Source organism: Hylobates moloch, unplaced genomic scaffold (genome assembly GCF_009828535.3).
Source record: "Hylobates moloch isolate HMO894 unplaced genomic scaffold, HMol_V3 SCAFFOLD_6, whole genome shotgun sequence".
Lineage (NCBI taxonomy): Eukaryota > Metazoa > Chordata > Mammalia > Primates > Hylobatidae > Hylobates > Hylobates moloch.
The window spans coordinates 93,953,436-93,977,693 of NW_026652281.1; the positions used below are offsets into that span (position 1 = coordinate 93,953,436).

General features: G+C 42.1%; 1 protein-coding gene and 1 pseudogene across 2 annotated transcripts; one reads left to right on the forward strand and one right to left on the reverse strand.

The window, feature by feature from the left end:
* Positions 1-4,922: 4,922 nt before the first annotated feature.
* On the reverse strand, positions 4,923-5,023 carry LOC116472046 (U6 spliceosomal RNA; annotated as a pseudogene).
* An 8,052-nt stretch (positions 5,024-13,075) lies between these two features.
* Positions 13,076-23,979, forward strand: GINS3 (GINS complex subunit 3). Of its 2 annotated transcripts, XM_032157504.2 has the most exons (3): positions 13,076-13,273; positions 20,926-21,159; positions 22,375-23,979. In XM_032157504.2, exons 1-3 carry the CDS (start codon positions 13,088-13,090, stop codon positions 22,603-22,605), a joined length of 651 nt encoding a protein of 216 aa, XP_032013395.1. In that variant the 5' UTR covers positions 13,076-13,087; the 3' UTR covers positions 22,606-23,979. The 2 variants fall into 2 exon arrangements, with proteins under 2 accessions (XP_032013395.1, XP_032013397.1); XM_032157506.2 differs by lacking the exon at positions 20,926-21,159.
* The last annotated feature ends 279 nt before the right edge of the window (positions 23,980-24,258 follow it).

The window sequence follows — 24,258 nt, forward strand, 5'->3', positions numbered from 1 at the left end:
ATAAATAAATAAATATCAGAAGATGAAGACAGAAACCAGGTTGTTATGGATTGTATTATGCTCTCCCTAAATTCATAGTTTGAAGCCCTAATTCCCAATGACTATATTTGGAGGTAGCATCCTTAAAAAGGTAATTAAGGGTAAATGACATCATAAGAGTGGAGCCCTAATCCAACATGAGAAAGAGACTCCATGGATGAGCATGCACAGAGGAAAGGCTATGTGAGGACAGAGCGAGAAGGTGGCCATCTGCAAGCCAAGGTGAGAGGACTCACCAGAAACAAACCCTGTGGACACCTTGATATTGGACTTCCAGCCTCCAGAACTGTGGGAAAACTAATTTCTGTTATTAAGCCACTCAGTCTGTGATACGTTGTTATGACTCTAGCAGACTAATACACATAACATGAAAGATGTGACCCCCAGGAAGTGACTTAGCCAGGAATTCAGGATTTATTCTGTAACTAGTGGGAAGCCATTTGGGTCATAAGCAGGGGAGTAACAGGATCAGAACTTGGGACTAGGAAGATCACTATCAGAGTTGTCCAAAGGAACTCTGGAACGAGGAGACAGTAGAGGCAGGGACACCAATTAGGAGGCATTTTAAGCATATGGGTGAGAAATGATGATGGCTTGAACAAAGACAGTTGGGCAGATAATATAATAACAAGAAGGTAGAATCAGCAGAATTTGTTGACTGGTTGGATGTGGGGAGGTAAGAGAGTAAGAAATACCAAATTCTTCCCAGGCTCCTGAATTGCAGCTAGTAATTGAAATGAACATTTATTTGTTCATTGCAGGTAGTAACTGCAATGAACATTTATTTGTTTTCCACCCAGCTTCCTTCTTCCTAAGAGCTTCCAGATTGTCACTCAACACAATCTCCCAACCTCTCTTGTTGTACAGCCCATGTGCTTTGGAGAAACTGGACTCTGCCTTAGCTTTAGAGGTGGGCCTGGACTGACTTACACTAATTAGCACATTCCATGGCTGTCACTGTAGTTTTTGGTTCAGGAGTGACAATGTGATCTAAATCTGCCAATCAGTGAATGCCAGAACTCTTGATTGGAATACTGGGACTGAAGTGCCCTTTCCCACTTGACAAGAACAGAGAGGTGGATAGACCTGACTTAATTGGCAACCGTCTTGTGACCCAAGGCCCCAGGAAAATGAGCCATAGACTGGAGCTGACCTTAAGCAGACCAAAGCAAGGATAGATCCCCAGGGGTATCCTTGGGCTATTGGATCAACCAACCATGAAGTCCTTGACTCTCCTGTTATAAAGCCTAGAAACTCCCTTATTCTTTAAGCCAGTTCAAATTGGATTTTTATGTTACTTGCCATATAAAGATACAGGTTAGTTGCTGCTTTAGCACAGTAGGCAGCATATCAGTCTCATAAAGACACAGGTCATTGGGTAGATGGTGGAGCCATTAACCAGGAAATGCAAAGCAAAAACAGGGGCTGGTTTGAAAGGAGAGATGCTTTGTCCTGAACTTGCACAATCCCACATCTTTGCTGGATGTTGATCCTTGGGCCTGGAAAGTCCTACTCATACTCTAAGGCCCTATTCTGATGACCCTTCCTCTAAAACATTATAAACCCCTCTTATATGCAGTTGAGAATTCACCATGCCTTCTGAAGCTCCATACATTTTGGACATGGCTCTATCATTGCTTTTTTTTTAAGTCTTGCTCTGTTGCCCAAGCTGAAGTGGAGTGGTGTGGCAAGTTCACAGCTCATGGCAGCCTCAACCTCCTGGGTTCAAGTAGTCCTCCCACCTCAACCTCCTGAGCAGCTGCTACTACAGGCATGCATTACCACACTCATATAATTTTTTAAAAAATTATTTTTATAGATGGTATCTTGCTATGTTGCCCAGGTTGGTCCCAAACTCCTGGGCTCAAGTGATCCTTCTGCCTCAGCCTCCCAAAGTTCTGGGATTACAGGCATGAGCCACTACACCCGCCTATTGTTGCTTTTATCACCTCATGTTACCATGTTCTCCCCTGGGTTCTGACTGACCTCCCTAACAGTCCAGAACACATCATACTCATCTTTATGTACAGGTTTGCAGCCCCAATGCATCTAATAGGCACCTAAACATCTTGATGAGTAAATAAAAGCTGTTTCCCCCATTTTCTCCTCAAACTAATGAATCTGCTCACCACCCCATTCATTTAGACTGAGAGAAACCCGCTATCAGACCAGGGAATAAATTACTTACCAAGTTATCAGACAAATCTGAAAATATAGGAATGGTAGGAAAGGGTAATTCTGTGGGATTGAAAACACAGAAAAACAAAACTTGGATGAACAAGTACCTCTATAATAATGATGCAATATGTTTACATATGTTGGCTTTAGTAGCCACAGCCAACAGTTTTCCACAGTGGTTGGACCATTTTACACTTCTGTGAGGAGGTTCCACTTGATTCACAGCCTTGCCAACGCTTTTCTGTCCTTTTCATTTTAGCCATTCTGGTGGGTGGTATTGAATTTGGGTCTTAATTTACATTGTCTTCATGACTACTGAAGTTGGAAACATTTTTATGAGTTAATTTTCTCTGATCTTTTTTTCTCAGCTTTTTATTATGAAAATCTTCACCCACAGAAAAGTTGAAAGGCTGGCATAATGAACATGTGTATACTTAGTACCTAGATTCAAACAGTTGTTAGCTTTTTGCTGTATTTGCTTCATGTATGTGTGTGTGTGTATAATTGTTTTGCTAATCCATTGTAAAGTAAGTTGCAATCATAATGATACTTGACCTATACACCAGTATCTCCTACAAATAGACATTTTTCTACATGACCACAAAACCATGATCATATCTAACACAATTGATATGGTTTGGCTCTATGTCCCCACCCAAATCTCATCTTGAATTGTAATCCCCATGTGTCAAGGAATGGAGGTGATTAGATCATGGGGGCAGTTTTTCCCCATGCTGCTCTCAAGATAGTGAGTGAGTTCTCACAAGATCTGATAGTGTGAAAAGTGACAGTTTTTTCCTTCTGTCTTCTCCCTCCTGCTGCCTTGTGAAGAAGGTGACTGCTTCTCCCTCTGTCATGATTGTATAAGTTTCCTGAGGCCTCCCCAGCCATGCAGAACTACGAGTCAATTAAACCTCTTTCCTTTATAAATTATCCAGTCTCAGGGAAGTTATTTATAGCAGTGCAAAAACAGGCTAATACATAATTCACAGTAATTTCCTAAAAATACTATGTAATGGTCTGTGTGCAAGTCTCCTCAGTTTTCCCCAAAGTACCTGTAATCTACTTTTTTGAACCAGAAGCCAATCAAGGCCAAATCCTTGCATTTGATTGTTATAGCACTTTAAAGAGACACCCCCCCCATTTTCCCCATCCCCCACCCATGACATTGACTTTTTAGAGAGCCAAATTCTGTTCTAGAAGTCTATATAAAGATTTAAGAAAAAAAACACTCCAAAACCTTATTGGCCTAAAACGATTATTTTATTATATTTTACAATTTTGTCGATCCTGAATTCAGGCAGAGCCCAGTCAAGCAATTCTTCTTTTTCACATGATATTGACAGGGTCACTTGGTGGTATCCACTTGTCATATGGACTGATCTGGAGGCTCCAAGATGGCTTCTGCACACTGATGTCTGAGACCTTGGTTGGGAGGGCAGGAAGGCTGTGATCAGCTGGGACTGCCCACCAGAGCATGTCCATGTAGCCTCCCTGGCTAGCATGGCCTCAGAGTGGTCAGTTTCCTTATATCCTGACTCCTGGCTCTGAGGACGAGTGTTTTGGGGAAGAGGACAGGAGCTGCATTACCTTTTATGACCCAGCATCAGGAGTCACACAGTGTCACTTCCATCAGGCTCTGTTGTCGCTCCCATTATGCTCTGTGACAAAGCCCACCCAGATTTGGAGAATTTGCAGCTATGTTTTCGATTTTGGGGTTTTTTGTTGTTGTTTTTCTGTCACGCAGGCTGGAACACAGTGGCACAATCACAGCTCACTGCAGCCTCAAACTTCTGGGGTCAGGCGATCCTCCCACCTCAGCCTCCCAAGTAGCTGGGACTACAGGCACACACACCACCATGCCTGGCTAATTTTTGGATTTTTTGTAGAGGCAGGATCTCACCATGTTGCCCAGGCTGGTCTCGAACTCCAGGGCTCAAGCAATCCTCCCACCTCTGCCTCACAAAGTGCTAGGATTATTAGGCATGAGCCACCATATCCGGCCTGTTTTTAAAACTGCCATGGTCTGCCCTCTGGCCACAGATAATTTGCCTTTCTGTCACATGCAAAACATGCACCCCTTTCCAAGACTCCTCCGAAGTCTTATCCCATTGTGACATCAGACCGGGCTCTTTGAGATCTGCCCTTCTTGGGCTCCCTGTGAAGCTGCTGTACAATTACACCCTCAGGAGTCCTCGAAGTATTGCTGTCTAGCTGAGAGGTGCTAGGAGGCATGCCCTTTAGATTCTTAGCTCTTTGTGTAACTAAGAGAGTGCAAAGCACCATCCTACATCTTTCTGAGGTCAATAACAAGGGTCTTACAGTTATGGATTCCCTGAGATAATATTTTACTAGCATTGCCCTTGTAAAATACTCTACATTCTGACTTTGTCTGCTTGTTTCCTCTTGGTGATATTGAACTTCTTCTCAGATCCCCCTCCCTTACCTTCATATTCCATGTAAAATCAGGTTTTGATGCTTAATTGGATTCAGGTTAAATATTTAGGCACAAATACTTCATAGGTGATTCAGTATACACACTGCGTGATATCTATAGGTACATCATGTCAGATCGTCCTGTTATTAACAGGTTAGGTTTCATCATTTGCATAGAGTGGTGACCCCAGATCTCTCCACTGTAAAAATGTACATTTTCACCTTTGTGATCTTTGTGATTTGCATGGGATTTGTGGGGTGGTACTATGAAAAATGCAAAATGCCTCACAAATTCATGTCATTCTAGTACAGTGACCGTGCTAATCGTCGTGTTATCCTTCCCATTTTAGTTTGTACTGTGGAAGCAAGTCCTGATCCGGCTCTTGTGAATACAGCTCTTCCATCTCTTGTGCCAGCACCTGCTCCTGCTCCAGGTATCTGCTGACTAAGCTGGGAATATCCCTAAACTGCTCTCACTTCCTTGGTAGCCATTTGCCTACTTTGGTTAAGCTGTGTTTGTCTTTGCCCCAGGTTTGCTGTCAATCGGATCCGTCTGCTTTCTATCCTGCAGGAATTCCTGTATCCTTCTGGTCTTCTGTGGCCCTGTTTATTGTGTTCCTGTTTTTGTGGGTTTCATATATACATATCAAATGCCCACTGAGAGACAGAATGTGTTGTGTAAGGAGATTTGAGGCAGGAAGTAGGGAGGTAGTGTGTGTGCTTGTGTTCAGTCAGACATCTCTAGCCAACCTTTGCTCTTGAAAAACTATGTCTCAGGGCAATGATGAAGAAATATCACATGTATCAAGTCATCACATTGCACCATACATATATATGTATATGTATATATATGTATGTATGTATATCATTATTATTTGCCAATTAAAAATTCAAAAATAAACTTTAAAAAAGTTTCAGAACATGAAGATAGAGACCACATTGTTATGGACTGTGTTTTGTGTCCCCTCAACACTTATAGTTTGAAGCCCTAACCACTGATGTGACTAAATTTGGAGACAGAGTCCTTTAAAATGGTAATTAAGGTTAAATGGGATCATAAGGGTGGAGCTCCAATCCAATATGACTAGTGTTTTAGAAGAAGAGAAAGACTCCAAGGATGCATGCACACAGAGCAACAGCCATGTGAGCACACAGCAAGACGACAGCCATCTGCATGCAAGGAGAGAGGCCTCAGAGAAACCAGCCCTGCCTGATGAAGTTGAATTAACAGGTACCTCTCTTATAATGATGCAATCGCTACTTCTTTGCAAGTTAAGAGGGACACACACACACACACATGCACATACACACACATACAATATCTCTCAATATATAAGATGGGTTAACAATTCCTGTTAGTGCTGCTGAAGACTGTGGGAAGAATCTAAAATTGGTGCTACCCACACACAAGGTCGCATCATGCCCATCAATTTATTTTGATCTCATGGAAGGCGTTTTGGAGCAGTGCTCAAGAAATAGCTCAACTAAAAGAACATTTAAATTATGTAAAAATGAACTCCAATGATTTAGATCTATTAATCTTACATAGTAAGATTTTGAACATGGTACTGTAATTTCAAAATACAAAAAACTGTAATAATTTGATCTCACAGGAGATAAATTCTACCTAATTTTTTGCAGGAAAAAGTTGGAGAACAATACTTTATCACCTTCAAGTATATTTGGTAACTGGAACTGAAGGGGAGACAAGAAGTAGCCAAGCCTAGACCAAGGATGATCATCAATAATGACAGCTATTTAACAAATGTTCATTGAGTGCTTGCTATGTGCCAGGTATTCTCTGAGGTGCTGAGGATGCAGCACTAAACAAACATATGAATAATGATGATACGAAGGACATTTATTGAGCGCTTATTGTGGGCTGGGCCCTGAGCTCAGTGCTTTGTATACAGTTGACCCTTGAATAACACTGGTTGATTTGAACTGCATGAGTCCCTACTTATACGTGAAGCTTTTTTCAATAAAAGTTATACCATGGGCCGGGCACGATGGCTCATGCCTGTAATCCCAGCACTTTGGAAGGCCAAGGCAGGCAGATCACGAGGTCAGGAGTTTGAGACCAGCCTTACCAACATGGTGAAACCCCATCTCTACTAAAAATACAAAGGTTAGGCCGGACGCGGTGGCTCACGCCTGTAATCCTAGCACTTTGGGAGGCCGAGGTGGCGGATCATGAGGTCAGGAGATTGAGATCATGGTGAAACCCCATCTCTACTAAAAATACAAAAAATTAGCTGGGCGTGGTGGCGGGCGCCTGTAGTGCCAGCTACTCGGGAGGCTGAGGCAGGAGAATGGCGTGAACCCGGGAGGCGGAGCTTGCAGTGAGCCAAGATCATGCCACTGCACTCCAGCCTGGGCAACAGAGCGAGACTCCATCTCAAAAAAAAAAAATTATATCATGTTTGTCTGACTCTCCTGCCTCCCCTTGCAGGTCCTCCACTTCTTCCACCTTGACTACCCCTGAGATAGCAAGACCAATCTTTCCTCTTCCTCCTCTTTCTCAGTCTACACAACATGAAGACAACAAGGATGAAGGCCTTTATCATGACTCACTTCCACTCAACGAATAGTAAATGTATTTTCTCTTCCTTATGGTTTTCTTAACATTTTCTTTTATTTGGCTTACTTTATTGTAGAATACAGTATATAATACATATAACATGCAAAAATATCTGTTAATCAACTGTTCAATAAGGCTTCTGTATATAATACATAGAACTGCAAAATATCTGTTAATCAACTGTTATCAATAAGGCTTCTGGTCAACAGCAAGCTAGTAGTAGCTAAGTTTTTGGGAAGTCAAAAGTTATATGTAAGCCAGGTGCAGTGGCTCACATCTATAATCCCAGCACTTTGGGAGGCTGAGGTAGGAGGACTGCTTGAGGCCAGGCATTTGAGACCAGCCTGGGCAACATAGCAAGATCCTACCTCTATAAAAATTTTAAATTTTTTTTTTTTAATTTAAAATGTTATATGTAGATTTTTGACTGTGTAGGGGTCAGTGCCCTGACCTTCTCATTGTTCAAGGGCCAACCGTGTATTAGCTTATTTGTCCCATCCACACCACAACTCTGTAAGCTACTATCATTATCTCCATTTTACAGATACAGAAGCTTCTGAGAGGTAACTCACCCAAGGTTACAAAGCCAATTAAAATGGTAAAAATTGGACCCTACTCAGGCCTGTTGGCTTCCTGAAGTAACACAGCAATTGAGTAGAAACGGCTGCTGGAAATGCTTCATAGGTAGGGAACTAAGCCATTTAAAATTTCATTTGCTTAAGCATTCCTTTTTTATAGTTGATATAAAGGTAAAATTCAGTACAGTTCTACCAAAACTCAACAAAATCTACATTACTGGAGCCCAATCAATGAACTTCCATCATGATATTAATGACTTAAGCTCATGGATCTACAGAATTATATTGTGACTAACATGTACCTTGGCAAACTATTTTTTGTGACAGTCTCCCTCTGTGGCCCAGGCTGGAGTGCAGTGATGTGACCTCAGCTCACTGCAACCTCTGCCTGCCGGGTTCAAGCAATTCTCCTGCCTCAGCCTCCCAAGTAGCTGGGACTACAGGTGTGCACCACCATGCTTGGCTAATTTTTTTTATTTTTAGTAGAGACGGGGTTTCACCAGGCTGGCCAGGCTGATCTTGAACTCCTGACCTTGTGATCCACCCGCCTCAGCCTCCCAAAGTGCTGGAATTACAGGCGTGAGCCACCGCGCCTGGCAAATTATTTTTTAACCACTTTAACTTAGTATTTTCAGTGTTTTACTGCTACATTTTGTAACCACTATAGTATTTACATATCATCTGTACTATTATTTACTTAAAACTTTTACTTAATGTTTTAAAGGAAATTTAATATCACTGCTCTAAATAAAGAGACACTAGATCACTCAATAAATATTTACAAAGTGCCTAATACATACTAGGCAGTGGGGATATAGCAGTGAAAAAGAGACTAAAAATATCCCCACCCTCATGGAGCTAATATTCTAGTAGGGATGACAGACAATAAACAAGACAAAAGGCCGGGCAAGGTGGCTCATGCCTGTAATGCCACACTTTGGGAGGCCGAGGCGGGCAGATCACTTGAGGTCAGGAGTTCGAGACCAGCCTGGCCAACATGGTGAAACACCGTCTCTACTAAAAATACAAAAGTTAGCGGGGCATGGTGGCTGATGCCTGTAATCCCAGCTACTCGGGAGGCTGAGGCAGGAGAATCGCTTGAACCCGGGAGGTGGAGGTAGCAGTGAGCAGAGATTGTGCCATTGCACTCCAGCCTGGGCAACAAGAGCGAAACTCCTTCTCAAAAGAAAAATAATAAAGTAAAATAAACAAGATAAGTAAAATATATAGTTAGAGACTGATCAGTGCTGAAGGGAAAAGGGGGTGTCTTAGTCCATTCTGTGCTGCTGTAACAGAATAGCTGAGACTGGGTAATTTCTAAAGAACAGAAATTTATTCTCTTATAATTCTGGAGGCTGGGAAGTCCAAGATCAAGGCACCAGCGTCTGATAAGGGCCTTCTTGCTGTCCTCACATGGTGGAAATCAGAAGGGCCAATAGAGGGACAAATTCTGTGTCCTCACATGGCATGTGTAGAGAGAGAACCCACTCCCCCAATCCCTTTTTAAAATGGCATTAATCCATTCTTGAGGGTAGAGCCCTCATGATCTAAACACCTCCCATTAGGACTCGCATCCCAACATTGTTGTATTGGGGATTAAGTTTCCAACGCATGAATTTTGGGGGATACAGTCAAACCATAGCAGGGGATATCAAGTATGTGAGTTGTTAAAATTGTTGTTAAATAGTTAAAATTTTAGATAGGGTGGCCAGGGAAGACCTCATCGAGACAGTGACTTTTAAGTAAAGACCTGAAAGGGACAAGCCATGTGGAAATCCAAGAGAAACACAATTCAGGTAGTGGAACAGACAATGCAAAGCACTGAGGACCAAGTGTGTCTGGGGTGCTTAAGGAACAATAGGGAGGTCATGGGCAGAAGCAAGGAGACTAGAGAGCTAATGCAAAAATCCAAGCAAGAGATGATGGTGGCTTAAACCAGAATGATGAGAAATGGTCAGATTCTAGAAATATGAATGTTAAGTCAACATTTGCTGATGGGCCATTTAGCTGATGGACCATTACAAAGTGTAAGGGTTAGGGAAGCAGATCAAGGAAAACCCCCAAACTTTGGCCTGAGTGGGCAACTGGAAGGATGGCGCCCAATACATTTCTTTTTTCTTTCTTTTTCTTTAAATGAACCATGTGTTCAGTTTTTCATATTTCTTCTTTTTGTCCCCACTCCCAGATTTGCATTTCTGTCACTTGCACCACAACCTCCCCACTCAATGAAAGAAATTTAGAAAGCACTGGTATTCAAAAGAACAGATGTAAAGCTGCTTGAGGTTTTGCTCATCTAAAGCCTGTGTGTTCTTTGGAGGCTATGACTTTTGAGGGCAAGTCATAAAAGCTAAAGAAGCCCCTGCCCTGTTCACCAAAACACTTGTTCTAAGTTCTAAAACACTGCAGTTCTATGATTCTGAAATCTTGAAAGGATTACAATGAAAAAAATACTCTGTTTTGAAGGATCCAGCAGACACTTTTCAGAATACTAAATTTTGTATATTGTAAATATACCAAATATACTCTGAATATTATCAGTATAATGCAATTCTGTTCATCATAATACTGGTATATTGATTGGTTGGCTGGGTGCCAAGGAACACAGCTTTCTCAGAGAACAGAAATACTCCTGGCTTTTAGGATTTAAGCTATTAACACATATCTATGCTTGAAAACCACATGCCACTTTTGTTAAATGAATTGATGCAGTTCAGCATCATAAACTCAAACATTCGCTAATTTAAACTTTTTTCTGATTTATTCACTTATTAGTTCAAGAAGAGGACAGTTTAAATAGAGTAACAATATATACACAATGATAGTTTCATGATGAGCCAAGACATTAAATAAGACAAACAAGGCAATCTGATTTTATGTTAAACATTGGCCTGTTACTTTATTATTAAAATAATAGTGGTATTTGAGTTTGGAGCCAGTATTCTGGTCTTTGTACAAAAATAATGCCTTTCTTTGGCATCAATAAATCAGTATGCATCTATCTTAATTATATCAGCATAAAAAATAGCTTACTCTCCTTGGCAGTAAATAACATTGCCTTCAATTAGCCAAATTATATTTCTATCTCAGACTACATCCAGTACCATATATCCATGTCATCAGAGAAATTCTAAATTATCACTGCAGATTGTGTTTATTTTTACATTGGACTGTATCACAAACTGAACATTTAAAATATGAAAAAGGAAAAAACCTTCATATAACTGCCTCTCAGTGTGCCTCCTCTCTAAAGCTTCTAGGCTGCTTTCTCCACTGGGCTGCAGACCTTCCTGTCTAGTAGCTCCTGGACACCATGTGTCCCAAACTGAACTCATCCCTTCCCTCCAACTGCTCCTATTCCTGTGTTCTGTGTATCTATTCATGACATGTCCATCCACCTGTTCAACCATGTTCAAAATTTGAATCTTTTGACTACTCTCTATACTTCACTTCCTATATTGAATTGGTTGCCAAATACTGCCCACTGAACAGCTTCCAAGCATCTAATCTCTCTCTTCTTTATCTACTGCTGGAATTCTCTTCCTGAAGCTCAGATTTATGTTATTATTTTCCCCCAAACCTTATATTTTCCTCCCATTTTCTATGGAATAGCCTAACTCCTTAGAATGGTACCAAGACTTTACACAGTTTGCCATGCCTTTCCACACCACTGCACCTTGTTTTCATTGTCCTCAGAATTTCATTTATAAAGGTGACTGGGTGATGACAATCAATGAATTAGTGGCCAGTGCCTTTGAAAGTTTTATTATAGTTCTCAAGAGAAGGGGCTGTGCCTACGGCCACACGAGAAAGTATTAGGGTCAATGAGGAGGTAGAGGGAGCGAGGAGAAAGCCCAGAGCCTTTATTGCCGTGGGAAGGAATGGGCGAGGCAGGGAAGGGAAGTCTGAGCAAGCTTAGGATTGAATAGTTTGAATAACGTTGGCAAGCTCTGGGATATAGGGGTGAATTTTAGTTGTCTGGTACTTGGCCATGGGGTGATTTATTACAGTGACTTGGGGCAGGGAAAATATTGGTGTGTGCGATGGATAAAGATGGTGTGGGGATATAGGCTTGGGTTGGCTGGTTTGTATATGAAAGTGGTGTTCACAAGCAAGTTGTTTGCTATCTCTAGGAATTAGCTAACTCTGGAGGGGCAATTCCTCCCCAGGTCCCCAAGGCCCCAAGATGTCAAAGCATCATAAAATACAGAAAACAGAAACTTAAATCCATGGTTAATACACACCTCCCTTCCCACACACCCTTTACTCCCGGCTCCAGTAGCCCCAGAAATGCTCTAGACGAAGTAAGTTCTGTAGTGCATCTCTCAACAATCTGCCGCCACCCATAGCCCTGGCTGAGGAGAGCCACTAAACCTGGTACTATGCGACCATGGTCCTTCCCCTGGTCACTGGATAGTGATCGCACCCAACACAGGTACCCCCATCTATAGGGTGGCTGGCGACCTATGACCATTGTGGCCTGCCTGGACCAATCGATAAACTGGACCAATTGGATTTCCATTTTTAGGGATTTAAATTCAGAGCCACAAAAGGAGATTGTCAGTTGATGATGAGCTAGGACACCCTGAAATATACTCACAACCTTCGCAAGCCATGTGCAGTCTAGTGCTCCACCCCTCTACCCACCCCGTCCAACACCCACCAAAATACTAACAAAATACAACACGCTAGTTCATCATCTAGACCATAATAACTCGCTGGGGATAGTGCCGGAAGTTTTTGTTTGTTTAACATTTCTTTCAAATACCAAAATTAACGGAGTTGCATAGTGAAAAAAAAAAACTGCAGGAAAGGGTTGGACTTAGGCCTGGAGTGAAGGGCACAAGATGCCTTTATTTTAAACCCCTAAAGTGTTGCGAAGTGTTTTTAATTTCATGTAAATATTTAAGGATCACATGAACACAGTCCAGTACAAATGGGTCCAGGAGCTTCAACGAGCGTTCCAGCTTCTTCGTAACGTTCCCACACTGTGCAACAAGCGGAAGGAAGAGAACTTCCGGCACCCCCACCTACCGCTCCCCAGCCGTGTCCAGCTGCTCGAAATCTGCAGACTTGATCGATTGCTTCTGCCTAGGCGGTACCGCCCGAATCTACTGCTCCTGTCTGATGCGTCACCGGGCGCGGGAAACAAGTTTCAATCCACTTTCCTGACCCCAACCATCCTGCTCAGTCTCCGCCTCCCCGTCTTGTACACCCCTAACTCCTTGAGGCTCTTCCGAATCACGCGAGTGGAAGCGGAGAAACTCAAGTGGGCGCCATGTCGGAGGCTTATTTCCGAGTGGAGTCGGGTGCGCTGGGGCCTGAGGAGAACTTTCTTTCTCTGGACGACATCCTGATGTCCCACGAGAAGCTGCCGGTGCGCACAGAGACCGCCATGCCTCGCCTTGGCGCTTTCTTCCTGGAGCGGAGCGCAGGCGCCGAGACTGACAACGCGGTCCCACAGGTGAGCCTTTGGGTGCGGGGTCCCGCCTGGAAAGACTGCAGCTCCCGGCGGGCCCCGCGGCCCTGGGACGCCGCGTCGGGGCGCGCTGCCCTTTGGGATTTGTAGTTTTCGAGGAGCCAGGGCCGAAGGCGCTAACGACTTCTTCTAGGAAACTCCGCGGGGGTCCCCTCGCGCTCGGAGTGGTCTCCAGACTTGTTCGCCATCTGTGGTGAAACTACATTTATCCCAGGTCGCCAGGCAGCCTCCAACATTGATTTCTTTTTTGAGACTGTCCAAATTAGTTAGTGTCTTCCCCCTACACCCTGCAACGTGTGTTGAATGCTTAAAGATTGGCTCCAGCTGAATACTTAAGAATTAGAGTTCTGATCATGTTTGCCTTAAAACAGCTTTGGGTTCTGTAAGAGCATATGATAAGTAGGAACCCCAGGTTGCTAAATTCATTCCTGCGTAATGATGACAGGATCAGTAAGCCCTACTGAGGGCTTACTTAGTGCCAGCATGGTCCGGTGTGGGGAGTAAGCTTTTCCCTTTAATCCTTCAACAACCAGAAAGGTTGGGTCACTTGGCCAGGGCTTCAGTTAGTGGTGAGCTGCGATTCGGAACCCAAGGCCATATGGCTTCAAATATAAAATTGTCCCAGGAACATGGCTTGTAATGATTAATTTGGATATCCTGTTTCACCTAAGTTTTGTTTAGAACGATGTTTTTTGTTTGGTCTGTTTGTTTCAAGTTAATTTTTATCAAAGTAATACATAACCAACGTTTTAAAAGTCAAATAGGCCGGGTGCGGTGGCTCACGCCTGTAATCCCAGCACTTTGGGAGGCTGAGGCGGGCGGATCACGAGGTCAAGAGATCCAGACCATCTTGGCCAACACGGTGAAACCCCATCTCTACTAGAAAGCTGGGTGTGGTGGCAGGCGCCTGTAATCTCAGCTGCTCCGGAGGCTGAGGCAGGAGAATTTCTTTAACCCAGGAGGCAGAGGTTGCTGTGAGCCGAGACTGTGCCACTGCACTCCAGCCTGGCGGCAGAGCGAGACGCCATCTCAAAAAAAAAAGTCAAGTAGTACCAAAAGATTTATAAGAAAAAATAGCAGGCCCTGCCTTCCTTTTCCCACTTCCCCCTCCAGGTCCACAGGGCTCATGTACCTTTTTTAGTGGTGTCTTCAAGATTCATCTTCATATTTCTAAATAATATTCTTAAACTTACCTTGTTGGGTTGTTTTTAATATAGACATAATCTGTTGATTTTCATCCTAGCAGATGAGGATTTCGTTCCCATACACGCTGGTAAACATGGCGCTATGCTGCCCATACTTAATTCATATTTCCTTAGTTTTTAGTTAATGTCCTTTTTCTATTCCAGGATTCCACCTAGGATACCATATTGCATTTAGTAGACATGTTTCCTTAGCCTTCTCTTGGTTGTGACAATTAATCAGACCTCCTTGTTCTAATGACCTCGACGATTTTGTGGAGTGGTGGTCAGGTATTTCGTAAAATGTTCCTCAATTGGAAATCTTTGGTTTGGGGGTAGTTTTGTTTTTGGTTTTAGTTTTTTTGTTTTTTTGACACAGAGTTGCCCTGTCATCCAGGCCAGAGTGCAGTGGCATAATCTCAGCTCACTGCAGCCTCCTCCACCTCCTGGGTTCAAGCGATTCTCCTGCCTCAGCCTTCCAAGTAGCTGAGATTACAGGCACCCACCACCACACCCAGCTAATTTTTGTATTTTTAGTAGAGACAAGGTTTCACCTCGTTGGTTGGCCAGGCAGGTCTGGAACTCCTGACTTCAAGTGATCCACCCACCTCAGCCTCCCAAAGTGCTGGGATTACAGGCGTGAGCCACCTCGCTCAGCCTTCTTTGTTTTTGTTTTTTATTCTTTTTTTCTCAACATTAGACTTGGTTATCAGCTTTAGGGAGGAAGCCCACAGAGGTAAATTGCCACTTTCATCACATATTAAGGGTGCCTACTATCAACAGGACTTTTTACTGTTCATTTGAACCTTGGCAGAGGTAATGTTCATTAGGTTTCTCCACCTTTTCGTACTGTACTCTTTGGATGGAAGTCATTATCAATGTCACACTGAAGGAGTAGGGAGTCACGTTCCACTTCTTTGAGTGCAGAGTGTCTACATTAAATCTTTAGAATCCTTCTGCATGGGAGATTTGTGTAGGAAGGTTTGTATGACATTTAATTTCATTTATAGGATTATTCAGGGCTTTATTTCTTCTTGTGTTAGTTTTGGTATATTTGATTTTTAACTAAAACTTTGACCATTTTATCTATTTTTTTTTTTTGAGACAGGGTCTTGCTCTGTTGCCCAGGCTGGAGTGCAGTGGTGCGATATGGCTCACTGCAGCCTTGACCTCCCAGGCTCCAGTGATCCTCCCACCTCAGCCACCTATGTGGCTGGGATTGCAGGCACATGCCACCATGCCCAGCTAATTTTTGTATTTTTTTGTGTGTGTCTAAATTTTCAATGGTATCAGTACAATGTTCAGAATTTCCTTTACTATCTTTTTAATGTCAGTAGGATTACAGTGGTATCCTTATTTTTATTTTTAATATCAATAAATTGTGTTCTCCCTTTCTTGATTACCCTTGCCAGAAGTCTATCAATTTTTTTATTCTTTTAAAAGAACTAACTTAGGACTCTGTTAGTTTTCTCTTTTGTACCTTTGTTTTTTAGGTCATTAATTTCTTAATTAGTTCTTTCCTTCTACTTTATTTGGGCTTAATTCCCCCACCACACACACACACACACAGACACACATTTTGAGATGGAAACCTAGGTCATTAATTTTTCAATCTTCTTTTATACATTCATAGCTATTCATTTCTTTTAAGTACAACTTTAATTGCATTTCATAAGTTTTGATGTGTTATATTTTCATTATCAATGAACTAAAAATACTTTTTAGGCCAGGCATGGTGGCTCACACCTGTAGACCCAACACTGGGAGGTGGAGACAGGAGGATCACTTGAGCCCAGGAGTTCGAGACCAGCCTGGGCAACATAGTGAGTCCTCATCTCTACAAAAAAATTTTTTTAAAAAGCCGAGCATGGTAGCACACACCTGTGGTCGCAGCTACTCAGGAGGCTGAGGCAAGAGGATCACTTAAGCCTTGGAGCGTCAGTACTGCAGTGAGCCGTGATCACACCACTGCACTCCAGCCTAGGTGACAGAGCAAGATATTGTCTCAAAAAATAAATAAAAATTTTAAAATACTGTTTAATTTTTATTGTGATTTCTTTTTTGAGCTGTAGGTATTTAGAAGACTAGTGCTTAATTTCAAACATTTTGAGATTTGGTCATTTACCATTTTTTATTTCTAGCTTAATTCCACCATGGCCAGAAAACATAGTCTGCATGATTTCAGTCTTCAAAGTTGCTGAGACTTGCTCTATGGCAAAGCATAAGACCAATTTAACCATTCTGGGTGGACGTGAAAAGATGTCTATGGGAAGTCATAGTGTGCAATAAATAATCTGTATGTGTAAATTAGCTCATTTGTTAATTGTTTTGTTGAGATATTCTCTATCCTTGCGATTTTTTTTCTACTTTTTTTTTTATCCTGAAAAACATGTGGACCAGGCATGGTGGCTCCTGCCTGTAACCCTAGCACTTCGGGAGGTGGAGGTGAGAGGATCACTTGAGGCCAGGAGTTTGAGATCAGCCTAAGCAACATAGCAAGACCCTGTCTCTAGGAAAAATTGAAAAATTAGCTGAGTGTGGTGGCACATGCCTATATTCCACCTACTCAGGAGACTGAGGCAAGAGGATTACTTGAGCCTAGAAGACCACTGCACTCCAGCCTGGGTGACAGAACAAGACCCCCTCTCTGAAAAAAAAAAATTGATTAAAAAAATGTTAAAGTCTCTCATTATGATTATGGATTAGTCTATTTATCCTTTTACTTCTGTTAATTTAGACAAATATTAATAATTTTCTGGTAGATATAATGACCCTTTTATTATTGCCACGTCTCTCTTTATCTCTAATAATGCTTCTGTCTTTTGATTCGTGTTTACATGACTTTTTTATCCTATTTTTAATTTTTGTGTGTCTTCATATTTAAGGTATGTCTCTTTTATGCAGCATATAGTTGGGTTTTTTTTGTGTTCAGTGTGCTGATTTTTAATTGTTATATTTAATCCATTTACATTTAATTATTAACATATTTGTGTTCGTTTTTACCTTCTTACTGTTTTCTTATGTCCCATCTGTTTTAGCTTTCTTTTTCTATCCTTTCTTGACTTGTTTTGCATTAATCAAATTTATTTTATTATTAATTTACCTTTTTATTAGTTTAGTTATATATTCTTCTGTTATTTTAGTGGCTACCTTAAATATATTACACAATCATTTCTGACTAAAAAGAATGTTATATAAGTTACTACTTTCACCACTTCACAGAAATGACTAGAATCTTAGAACACTTAAACCCATTTTTTCTCTTGTGTTACTGTGATGTATTCTAGTTTGACTCATTGAAAACCCCTGTAAAACATTATTATTATATACCCACTTATATATTATTTTCATGACTCGTTTTTCCTTCTTGCATTTCCATAGTTCTTTCTGGAATCGTTTGCATTCTGTCTTCAGAATTCCCTTATTCTGAATCTTCTGGTGATAAGTCTCAGTTTCTGTCTGTGTCACAGATGCCCAAGACCAACCCAGATTTGATGATTCACTAAGAGGACTCAAAGGGCTCAGCATATAGTCACACTCATGGTTAAGATTTGTTACATCAAAGGGATATAAAGCAAAATCAGCAGAGGGAAAGGTTGCATGGAGTAAAGTCTGGAGGAGACCAAGCACAAGCTTCCAAGAGTCCTCTCCTAGTGGAGTCACACAGGATGCACTTAAATTCTCCAGTAATTTGAATTCTGATAAAATGTTTGAAATACTGTCTACCAGGGAAGCTTGTTAAAGACTCAGTCTCCAGGGTTTTATTGGAGGCTGTTCATGTGGCACTTTCTATCTAGCACAGACCAAAATTCAGACTTCCAGAGGCAAAGCAGATGTTCAACATGAATCACATTGTTTTCACAAACAGTTCAGGCACACTCTCATCAGTTCTAGGACGGGTGAGAATCCTCCTGAAATCCAAGTTCCCAAATGCCAACCAAGGGCCAACCTTGCAAGCATGCCTTGCTAAGATAGCAGTCTCAGGCCTACTGTGTTAACTCTTTCCTGCATACTGTCTCTATGGAAATGCCTTTATTTCACTTTTACTTTTAAAGGATATTTTCACTGGGTATAAGATTTTACACTCGTAGTTATGTTCTTTTAGCATATCAAAAAAGAAATTCCATTTCCATTGTTTTGCGGCTTCCACAATTTCTGTTAAGAAGTTGGCTTTTTTTTTTTTTTGAGACGGAGTCTTGCTCTGTCGCCCAGGCTGGGGTACAATGGTGTGATCTCAGCTCACTGTAACCTCTGCCTCCTGGGTTCAAGCGAGTCTCCTGCCTCAGCTCCTGAGTAGCTAGGATTACAGGCGCCCACCAGTATGCCTGGCTAATTTTTGTATTTTTAGTAGAAACGGGGTTTCCTCATGTTGGTCAGGCCCGTCTCGAACCCCTGAGCCCAGGTGATTTGCCTGCCTTGGCCTCCCAAAGTATTGATGTGTCTGGAATTGGTTCCTTCAGGTGGGTTCTTGGTCTCACTGGTCTCGCTGACTTCAACAATGAAGCCGCAGACCCTTGTGGTGCGTGTTACAATTCTTAAAGGTGGTGTGTCTGCAGTTTGTTCCTTTAGATGTTCAGATGTGTCCGGAGTTTCTTCCTTTTGGTGGGTTCATGGTCTCGCTGGCTTCAGGAGTGAAGCTGCAGACCTTTGCAGTGAGTGTTACAGCTCATGAAGGTAGTGCGGACCCAAAGAGTGAGCAGTAGCAAGATTTATTGTGAAGAGCTAAAGAACAAAGCTTCCACAGCATGGAAGGGGACCCAAGCAGGTTGCTGCTGGTGGCTCGGTGGCCTGCTTTATTCTCTTATTTGGCCCCACCCACATCTTGCTGATTGGTCCATTTTACAGAGAGCTGATGGTCCATTTTACAGAGTGCTGATTGGTCCGTTTTACAGAGTGCTGCTTGGTCTGTTTTTACAGAGTGCTGATTGGTGTGTTTACAAACCTTTAGCTAGATACAGAGCGCTGATTGGTGCATTTACAATCCTTTAGCTAGACAGAAAAGTTCTCCAAGTCCCTACCCGACCCAGAAGCCCAGCCGGCTTCACCTTTCATTGGGATTACAGGCGTGAGCCACCGGCCCTGGCCAAAAAGTTGGGTTTAACTCTTAATGTTCCTTCTTTAAAGGCAGTGTGTTCCTCACTCCCATCTACAGCTGTTTTTAAGATTTTCTCTGTCTTTGGTCTTGCAATTCAGGTAATAAATGCCTAGTTGTGATTTTATTAGTATTTATCCTATTAATACTTGTTATTCATAATGTTCCTTGAATCTGTGGTTTGATACCTTTTTTACATTTTGGATAATGTATAGCTATTATCTCTTCAGACATTTATTTTGCCTCAATCTATCCCTCCTCCCCATCCAATTACATGCATGTTGAACTTTTTCTTTCTTTTACACCTTATTTCACACATCTCTTAGGCTCTTCTCTGTTTTTTCTCTAGATACTTTAGTCTGAATATTTTCTATTGACCTTTTCTCATTCACAGTCCTCTCTTCATCCAAATCCAATCCAGTAAACATGTTAAATTTGATTTAATCTATCGACTTCTTAGGTTCAATTATTATATTTTTCAGTTCTGGAATTTCCATTTGATTTTTAAATTTATCTTAAAGTTGGCGCCTAATTTCTCTGCTATTTGGTGTCAAATAGTGGGCTTACTTCCGTCCCTTCTTTCTCAGATCTTAGGCCCTCATGTCCTGGTGGTGTTGGCAGCCTTGAACTCAATACTGGTCTGTCTAGTCCTGTGCAGTTTGCCAAAAGCTCTGCTTCCACACCCACAAAGCTGCTCCCATCTTTTTGCAACAGTTCTCCCTTGTGAGAGTTTCGGCTGTTACTGCTTCATTCAATCCAGTTGTTTGCCTTTGATTTTTTGGAGATTTATGACTCTTAATTTCTGGTCTGTCATGACCACCTCATCTTGTTTTCTAATTCTATTGAGGCTTTAAAAACTAGAGACATGTGTGCTGTCATCTCTGAAGCTGTGAAGTGGGATGGAAAGGGGCTGCCACCCAAGCTCAGGTTGATCTTATTTTTCTTTCTGACCCTTAGCATCCAATAGGGTGCTTAGTACATAGCAGGCACTCGGCAAGTGGATATTTAGAATAAATATTGAATATTCAAAGAAAAAGGAAATGTTTACTATAGTTCTGAAGTGTCTACAATTGGACAATTTTTATATGTGTTAATTAGAAAACTCTCCCTTATCCTACATTTTTGTTCTCCACCTTGTTTTTGTTGTATAAATCCATTTTCTGTCTCCATTCCATCATCACATAAAACTTCAGCCCACGCACTTCATTAATGGCTTCAAGTCACGACCAGGTCTTCTGTGTTTGACAGCCACTCCCCCAAAGAGAAAAGGCAGTATTGCGCAGGCGATGTGTATTTCCTTTTCATCGCACACATTTACTATGTTATTTGCCTGTTTTTAAAATCTACATTCGTGCATGCTGCAGGGTTCCAAGCTTGAACTACCCTTGTGGCTGGCAAAAGGACTTTTTGACAACAAGCGACGAATCCTTTCTGTGGAACTCCCCAAGATCTACCAAGAGGGTTGGAGGACCGTGTTCAGTGCAGATGCCAATGTGGTGGACCTCCACAAAATGGGGCCCCATTTCTACGGGTTTGGCTCCCAACTCCTGCATTTTGACAGTCCCGAGAATGCAGACATTTCCCAGTCTCTGCTGCAGGCAAGTAATGGGTGTGAAAACCTGTGGTGCTGCACTTGTCTCAAGAGCCAGCCAGAGATACTGCTTTTATCCAGGACAGTGTATGACTTGTAAATTTAGTTTATTATTCCAGGTCAGCCTATACTGTCTGCCCATTATATTTTATACACACACACACACACACACACACACACACACACACACACACACACAACACACACACACACACACACACACACACACACACACACACACACACACTTTTTTTTAAATATGACTTGTCTGCCACTCCTCATATTTGCTTGCTACAAGTTGAGGCCAGCAGGAACTCTAGGAAATGAGAAAAGGGTGATGATGGCCAGGGATGGTGGCTCACACCTGTAATCCCAGCACTTTGGGAGGCCAAGGCGGGAGGATCGCTGAGCCCAGGAGTTCAAGACTCAACCTGGGCAATATAGTGAGATCCCATCTCTATTAAAAAGAAAAAAGAGAAAAAAAAGGCGATGGTGCATTACAGGTGACAGGCACTTAGATACACAGTCCCAGGCCTGGCCTGAGGGTTCCTGTTGGAAATACGAGAGTTACTGGGTTATTTGTTTCCTTCCTTTGTTCTGGGGTTAGGGCTTGGCCCTGCCATGAACTAGCAATATGACTTGGTCAAGCTACTTGACCTCTCTAGATATCAATTCACCTGTAAGAATTGATGGAGGTGATAATTGTGCCAAAATTGTAGAGTTGTGGTAAAACTATGTAATGCTGTGTAATAAACAATAACTCATATCGTTATTACTTTTCCAGGACAAAACAACGTTATACATCTGTTCCCAACCTTTATGGTATAACCTTATTTTAATTTTTCATAATTATTTTTTATTCTGTTACTGTTAGAAGAAACCATCATTTCTGCCTCTTGGGACAGAAGCATTTGTTACTAATGACAATAATAGGTGATGCTTCTCAAGGAGTTTGCTGTGTGCTAGCCATTTGCTAGGCGCATTACATGTATTTATTGGTTTTCTTAACAACTTACTGGATTTTCATAACAATCCACTTCACAGACGAGGAAATTGAGGCTTGGCAATGTGCAATAACTTACTTGGGTGCTAGAGAGAATTCAGACCTCCTTCTGAGTCCTACACATCATTCTTTCTTTTCATGCCATTTAAATGTTCTGAGATAAAAATGGATATGACTTTGTGGGGTCATACTGACTTCTCTTACTCCCTTGTTTTCCAGACTTTTATTGGACGTTTTCGCCGCATCATGGACTCCTCACAGAACGCTTACAACGAAGACACTTCAGCCCTGGTAGCCAGGCTAGACGAGATGGAGAGGGGCTTATTTCAAACAGGGCAGAAAGGACTGAATGACTTTCAGTGTTGGGAGAAGGGGCAGGCTTCTCAGATCACAGCTTCCAACCTCGTTCAGAATTACAAGAAGAGAAAATTCACTGATATGGAAGACTGAAGGCTGGAAGAACACAGAATGGCTCCTTGTAGACATATCCCTCCGTGTGTCCTTAATAGGAGCTGGTTGACCTTGTACAGAACCGGAATCCTGTCCCATTTCGCGGCTTATTTCCTGTGGCCATAGAGAATTATAGGGAACTGGACACGCTGGAGGATGTGGGTGTCCCTGGCTCTGTGAGTCTTCCAGGACCGTCCCACCTTGCTGACCCACAGCCCAGGCCCTTTAACCCAAAAACCCACGGCCAAGGAGAAATCAAAGTCCTTCCTAAATAAGAATCACTGCCATATAATATATCACAGTAGAGTTGCAACTGGGATTCTTTGTGTCTGGGAGTTTGGACGGCTTCAGATGTACAGTTTCACTAGCCACAAAGCATAGGTACAAACTGGGTCATCGCCTGTTCACAAAATGCTCTCTTGATCTTATTTGCCTCATCTTCCTCGTGGTTGTACAGAGGATAGCACCCCACCATGCCGGCCTGACTTGGAGATATCTCCTGCTGCCTGCCTGCAGGGAGTTACCCCAGTTTCCAAAAACAGTCGCCCAGATAAAGGAGGAAAAGGGAAAGGCAGATGAATGGCATGGCTTTTACCAAAGAAAAGATACTGGCCTCATCCTCTATACTCAGGGTTTGATGAACTGGAATCTGCATAACTCAGCAGTCAACCCGGAAGGGAAATGGTTAAACTGAGCTTGTTTTTGCCTCCGAGAGCCTAAGAGCACCCGCACACTTATTGCACTCTCTGTCTAGAAAAGCTGCCAGGGAGTCATTTGGAATTGCAAAGTAGTTATTAAGGGGTGTTAACCAGCCTGCATTACATCCGGAAGTCAGGACTTGGTTGCTGACTACAAAGGGCCCTGTTTTCGAAATCTAACATTGTGAGTATAAATGGGCAAGAAGCCTCCGTTGTGCTTTTTTTTCCTCTTCAGTAAATTTTGCAACATTATTGCATAGAAAATCCCTGACCATTTACTAGGAACGTGGTTAAGCAAGCACTAATCTCTTTTCCTGGAGATCAAGGACACAACCTCAGGTTGAGAAAGAAACGGTGTTCCCTGGGCCCATTAGACTGTTTGCAGGGCATCACTGCTTCCCCCTGACACCCCACAACTAGCAAAAATTGTCTTTGTCTTTGGAAATTATAGAGGGATTTGGGTATCCAGATTGTGCAGATGCAAACTTAGACTGTCTTGATGCAAACTTAGAACCACAGAAATGCTTTTAAAATGCCTGTTTTAAGATGGAATTGATGTTTTTATAATTTGATTTTAGTGCTAAATAAATGATTGGCTTTATACATGAGTATGTTCTGTGCAAGTGCTCTTTCTGTCACTAGTACTACAGATAATCATTAAAGCTATCAGAATTGTGTCTTTGATCATATTTGACAGTAATGCACAAATAAATCCACATTTTAGCAGCTGCTCTTTTGCTTGTGTGGTACACATAAATAGGAGGTACATTCTCTGTAGGAGGGTGCTGTGTCCTAGGAAGATGAGATTTCCATTACTACCGCAGCATTTATATATAGCCAGGGCCCCAGAAACCATTCATAGAGCGAGAAAAGCATATTATTTAACTTTTGGCATCATTCTTTTCACACATAGCTTTATATTTAAAGTCAACTCTAAGTCTGCTGCCGTTTTTTT

Excerpts from the sequence above, each read along its gene's own strand:
- GINS3 (XM_032157504.2), top strand. The coding sequence starts at position 13,088 with ATGTCGGAGGCTTATTTCCGAGTGGAGTCGGGTGCGCTGGGGCCTGAG. Across the intron at positions 13,274-20,925 it reads CTGACAACGCGGTCCCACAG|GGTTCCAAGCTTGAACTACC; the intron begins GTGAGCCTTTGG and ends TGCATGCTGCAG. Across the intron at positions 21,160-22,374 it reads TTTCCCAGTCTCTGCTGCAG|ACTTTTATTGGACGTTTTCG; the intron begins GCAAGTAATGGG and ends CTTGTTTTCCAG.